Source organism: Protopterus annectens, chromosome 5.part1 (genome assembly GCF_019279795.1).
Source record: "Protopterus annectens isolate FY-2018-M chromosome 5.part1, PAN1.0, whole genome shotgun sequence".
NCBI classification, from domain to species: domain Eukaryota; kingdom Metazoa; phylum Chordata; order Ceratodontiformes; family Protopteridae; genus Protopterus; species Protopterus annectens.
In genome coordinates, this window is record NC_056736.1 from 512,805,902 (window position 1) to 512,811,852 (window position 5,951).

Sequence of the window (5,951 nt, forward strand, 5' to 3'; positions counted from 1 at the left end):
TGTTATAGTGATCTCATACAAAAATCAACAGCTTTCCTGCCAACCAAATTAATTTGGCAAAATAGTGGTCAACTAACTCACAGACTTCCAATGTCAGTGCTCCCAGACATATATGTGTGAGTGTGTATGTCTATATCTATCTACATTGATTTATAGATAGATAGATAGATAGATAGATAGATAGATAGATAGATAGATGATAGACATATATAGATATATGGATCTATTTCATAATGCTGAACATTCAAAAGACTGAAAACCAAAATATCGAAAACTCAAAATATCAAAAGCATTTTTAATTCTGGGAGGCAAGTCCCCATGTACCACCTATGCAGGGGCTGTGCCCCCAAACCCCCAGCTAATTATATATACCAACTACGAGATTGCATAACAGTAGAGAAGAGGCAGGTTCCCATGTTCAGTATTTTGAGTTTTAGATATTTTGTTTTTTTGTCTATTAAACTTTAGATCTTATGACATAGTCAGGTATACACATACATACATACATACATACGGTTTATCATCACAATGTTGCAACACACGTGTGTGACTGGTCATATACCCGAACTGAAATGTCAGAAACTGTACCATCGAATCCTCAGAAGAGTGAATATGCTACCCAAAGAATGTTGATAGTCCAGGAATGTTTGTTTTCCCTCCACTTGTTTTTCTTCAACTAAGGCATACTGACATACTGAAACACTGCTTCATATTTTCTTTGTTGTAATTATACAAAAATGTAAGAAGACACAGACTCAGTCAGCATTCTTGTCAAAGCTCTGTATTTTTCCACAACAGATTATGTTTCACAAAGAATTAAAAAATATTTCTTTAAAAACATGTCCATGGAAGATAACAGCATTTAAACTGGAAAGGTTAAAAGCATTAAAATGCAAACTAAAAAGTTGAAGACATATTTACAACTTAAAGAATTATCAAATATTTACAAACCAGTCTGATGGCTAAGAAATGATGCAGACCACAGATTCAGGTCTCTGAACAGTAAACAAGTGATGAATATTCAAAAATGCCATCATTTGTGATTAGTAAGGTTTACCCAGACCATGGATTGTGCTGCAGGAGTGGGCATTTTTAACAAGGTGGTCATATAATCAAATTGTCTTCAATAAATCCAGAAGTCATGTGACTTTAATCAAAACAGCAAATACATAAGCAAATACAAAAAATCATTACATATTGGAAATGTATTTCAGCTGGCTTGTGCATCAAGCCTGATGCTCTGTTTATGTCCTATTTATACAAATAATTGTCATGTTACAAGAATGTTGCTCCAAGAAAATTGTCCAGTTACCGATAGAGAAGGAAATCTTTTAATCGCTTTGGAAGATGCAGTACAGAAATTTTGTTAAGACGTGATCGACCTAAGCACTTTCGTATGCATAGTCGACAAAGCTGTACCAGGAGATCTGGACCTAGGAATCAGAAATTACAGTTCATTAAAGCTAAACAGGAAATAATAGGCATTGGAAACACAATGCATGATTTTAAATAATAAAAAAACTTAACACTGTCTGCACTGGCTGGTAGGTCAAGTTAATTAACAGTGCATAGTGGTATGCAGATCCCTTTGTCCACAAGTGCACTGTTTCCACTTACTCACAATTCATAATAAACAGTACCAAAACAACCCAATCCAGTAAAGTATTTGGATTCTGTGGAACATATGGACAAAGATCTAATTAAGACTAATATGACTGGGATTCAAGCAGCAGTCAAGCCACTAAAACAGCCAGCTTTGAAGGCTGAGTGTGACTCATCATTGCTAGGTCATCCATGCTGGGTTGAGGTAGGCAGCCAAGTCTGCAGAAAGAGATAGATGTAAGCACCCACTAAGTAGCATGTCTGCACACTGTAGCCATGGTTACTACGTGTAGGGAAGCTTCCTCTGTTTGTGGTCTTGTGAGATTCTTGTTTGTCTGGGTGGCTGCAGGACAGTGGAAGACAGGATAAGCAAAAAAATTCAGGGTAAAAAAAAATAACACTACCACCTGGGCCAATCTTTGAATTTCCACATTTGGGACAATTAGGTGCCAACCCACTTTCAGTCACTCATGTATTTGGGAGTGGACATGGTCTGGAGAATAAGCCGATACCTTAAAAAAAAAGGACAAAAGAGGGGCCACCATCTGGCTGCCTGGCTAGTTCATGTTCACAACAGCCTGATGGAGAAAAAGATTTAGTGAAAAAAGTATGCTTCAGTTTGGATTATTCAGCAAATTGGAAAAAAATGGGAAAAAAAACATATCACTAGACATATATCAGTTTTAAATAATGGTATGATTTGCTGTTAAAGAATTATTTTTAAATAGTAATAATGGTTTTAACATTAATAAAATAACAGATATTATTCACACAAACAATGTGTAGTGCATGAAGCACAGTGATTACACTGATATTGTGAAAAGACAAACCAGTTAAGTGATTCTATAATGCAAGTCCCGATCTTAATTGTTAAGCACCCGTGCTTTTGTTAAGATCAGGTATAATGCTAGGCACTAAAACCTGCCAGTACTAGCCAATAAACAACAGCAGCAGAGTTAAAAACAGATTTCTTTCTATCTGCTGTCTGTGCCAGTAATATGTCCCTGACTTTCTTTAACATAAAACATGTTATGCTGTCTTTCTGAAAGTAGTCATTAAGTACTTTACAGATTTGAAAGTTGGAAAAACACTTAGCGCTTTTTTTTTTCTTTTGTAACTAGTAGTACATGGAGCAGATAAAGTTCTGTACCCTACAAAGAATTATGATCAGGTCCCCAATCGTAACCTTTTATTATGTGTTCACGACATGGATACCAAGACTCACCCCGAAAGCACATTTCTTATCATCCATATCCCTAACATATAATAAGCTGGTTATGATCAGAGGCCTAATCATAATCTTCTATATTAAAAACCTGTAGACATATTATATATAAATACCATGAGATAAAAACATGTTGTTTTACATAATTCCTACATTTGCATCAATATGCATATCCTGCATTAAAAAAATATAGTAAGTTTAAGAAATAGGGATCTGACCTTTTGGAAACAAATGTTGAAAGAGACAACAAATCCAAGTCATTTCTAGTGCATAAACCAGTAATAGGAGTTTCCTATAGAACTTTTAAATGCAGAAGTTGTGATTTTTATTTGTATTCTAATGAAGTCTCTTACAACTGTGGGATGAGTTGAAAGTGCTTAATATAGCAATAACCCACGCCTGGGTGTGGGTAATGCTGGATTTACCCACGGTTGGTGTGGTTTGGTCACGAGGGCAAAGCCCGAGGGGCCAAACAAACCCAACCGTGGGTAAATCCAGCATTACCCACACCCAGGTGTGGGTTATTGCTATTATACAATGACATTATTTAAGAAAAAAAATAATTACTTTTCTTAAATAATGGCATTGTGTAATGCCTCCTTGCTGCCCTTATGCAGCTGTCTGGTATTCTGCGGCAGTTCTGATGTACTGCACATGCGTATGCCTACGCAGTACATCAGAGCTGTGGGCAAAAGCAACGGAGAAAGCAAGATCTCAGTTGCTTTTTGCAAACTGTTTCACTATTTTAAATGGGTTTAACATAGCGAGACAGCTTTAAAATAAGCAACGGAAATCTCCATTGCTTATTTTAAAGCTGTCTCGCTATGTTAAACCTATTTAACATAGCGAGACAGTTTTGAAAAAAAAAGCAACGGAGAAAGCAAGATCTCCGTTGCTTTTTATAAACTGTTTTGCTATGTTAAATGGGTTTAACATAGTGAGACAGCTTTAAAATAAGCAACGGAAATCTCTGTTGCTTTTTTTTAAAGCTGTCTCGCTATGTTAAACTCGTTTAACATAGCGAGACAGTGTTGCTGTAAGAGTTATAGTAATGGAAAAAGACTGGATGACCGGACCTTTTTCCATTACTATAACTCGGATTTACAACTTGCACGCTGACCAATCAGCGTACACGTTTTTGAATATTAATGGGGGGGTCATTGTATAATAGTTTATATTAAACATTTCTTCAGCAACATTGGTGGTTGTTTTTGGATTATTAAATGTTAAGAGAAACTAAAGTGCTTAACACAGACCATTTAATGGGAAATAATATTTGAATATGGAAAACTGGGGTATGTTATCCAATAGAGGCTGTCCAATTCAAAAATCCACAAGTCTCAGCCGTTCACTTCAACAGTTTATTAAAAAACACACAGCACAAAAGATATCGGATTAAGCGCTTTCATCTCATTAGTGCCGCATTATAAAACACATCAGGTATTTGATTCTGATGAAGTCTCTGGATAAGAGATGAAAGCGCTTAATCCGATATCTTTTGTGCTGTGTGTTTTTTAATAAACTGTTGAAGTGAATGGCTGAGACTTGTGGATTTTTGAATTGGACAGCCTCTATTGGATGACTACCTGAAATTCATCATTTGGTGCAGTGTGTGTTTTTGTGGAAAACTAGGGTATGTTCCAAAGCAATTTAATGTCAGATGCAGCTGGAAAAGAATACCAGCCAGTTTTTAATTTTAAGGATTTGATGAAGCGTAGTTTTTCTGCATGAAAGCACTTGTCTTTTTATTAAACTGGAATTCTTTTTGTTAAACTGGAAACTCTAGCCTTGGTGGTCTTTTTGAATTTATCTTACAGTTTTTAATTTTATAAACAATCTTGAAACAAATGATGACATAGGTAAATAATATTTATTCAAAAATATCTAAAATAATTAAGAACTATAAATGTTTATCAAAAATAACTATTGAGATTATGCTCACCGGATGAGCTGTTCAACTTTAACTGCGCAAGATAAAAAAAATAATAATTTTAGTACCTTTAAAAAACTTCACCATCTTTATTGTTCTCTTGGAAATTTCTACATAGATCATTTATCACTGAACATAGAATTGAAATTATTTATAAAAAGAAAATGTTTAGTTGTTAAAGAACTAAATCTGTAATCAAAGCAGACTGGCAGCATGTGGTTTATGACTGTAAAGTTCTACAAGGTCTGCTAAATTTATGTTCACAAAATGTTTGATACTGTTTAAGGCTCCAATTCCTGGATGTGCATCCAAGTGTCAATTCCCAGTTCTGTGGAGCTTATTACACCAGACAGGAAAAAGATTACTGAATACTGGAAACATTAGATAACTCCGTTCATTTCAGAATTTATAAATATTGGCATTGTGTGTCAAAAATAAATGTCTATAATTAAGATGAAAATGGAAAAAAAAATAACCACATAATTTATGTACTGGGTAAATTTAACCTATTAATAGAGAAATATTAATCTATGTTCTATGATCAATTTATATTGTTTGGCTGTTTAGCAAATCTTAGTGATGCAAACATACACACACACACACACATATATATATATATATATATATATATATATATATATATATATATATATATATATATAGATATATATATATATATATATATATATATATATATATATATTAAAAAAAAAAAATATATATATATATATATATATATATATATATATATATATATATAGTAAGACTTGGTGAAAACATATTTTTCAGCAATACAAATGATCCTTCAAATGGTGTGAATTATTCACATATTAGATGACTTTGCCATGTATTTTCACATGTAACAGGGGAGTGAAAAGACTCCAGCAGAAAAAAAAACTCTGCAAACCTTGCATGTACTTATGGGAGATTTGTACATTACTTTCTATCAGAAACTCAACCAGAACTTATCTGAGGAAAACCTCAGGAACTAAGATCTGTCATAACTGAGCATATCTGAATTTTTTTTACATTGAATTATTGCATTTTGTATTAAGACCTTTGAGTAGCTCTCACTCCATAGTCCTGCAGACTTTGTAATGCTTTAACTTGGTTATTGGGATGGTCTCTTTCTGCCTTTCCAGTAATTAGCAAATTTTCAGCTATACAAGTACATACAAGTCATTGACTAAGTTT

The 5,951-nt window shown here is 33.9% G+C and overlaps 1 protein-coding gene across 3 annotated transcripts in view; it reads right to left on the bottom strand.

The window, feature by feature from the left end:
- Window positions 1–771: 771 nt before the first annotated feature.
- The window catches only part of LOC122803493 (ankyrin repeat and SOCS box protein 11-like), a 279,636-nt gene continuing 274,456 nt past the window's right edge, over window positions 772–5,951 (bottom strand). For all 3 annotated transcript variants that reach the window (XM_044073127.1, XM_044073128.1, XM_044073129.1), the window contains exon 7: window positions 772–1,433. In XM_044073127.1, the coding sequence (XP_043929062.1) occupies window positions 1,309–1,433 (125 nt within the window). In that variant the 3' untranslated portion in view covers window positions 772–1,308. The remainder of the gene's footprint in view (window positions 1,434–5,951) is intronic.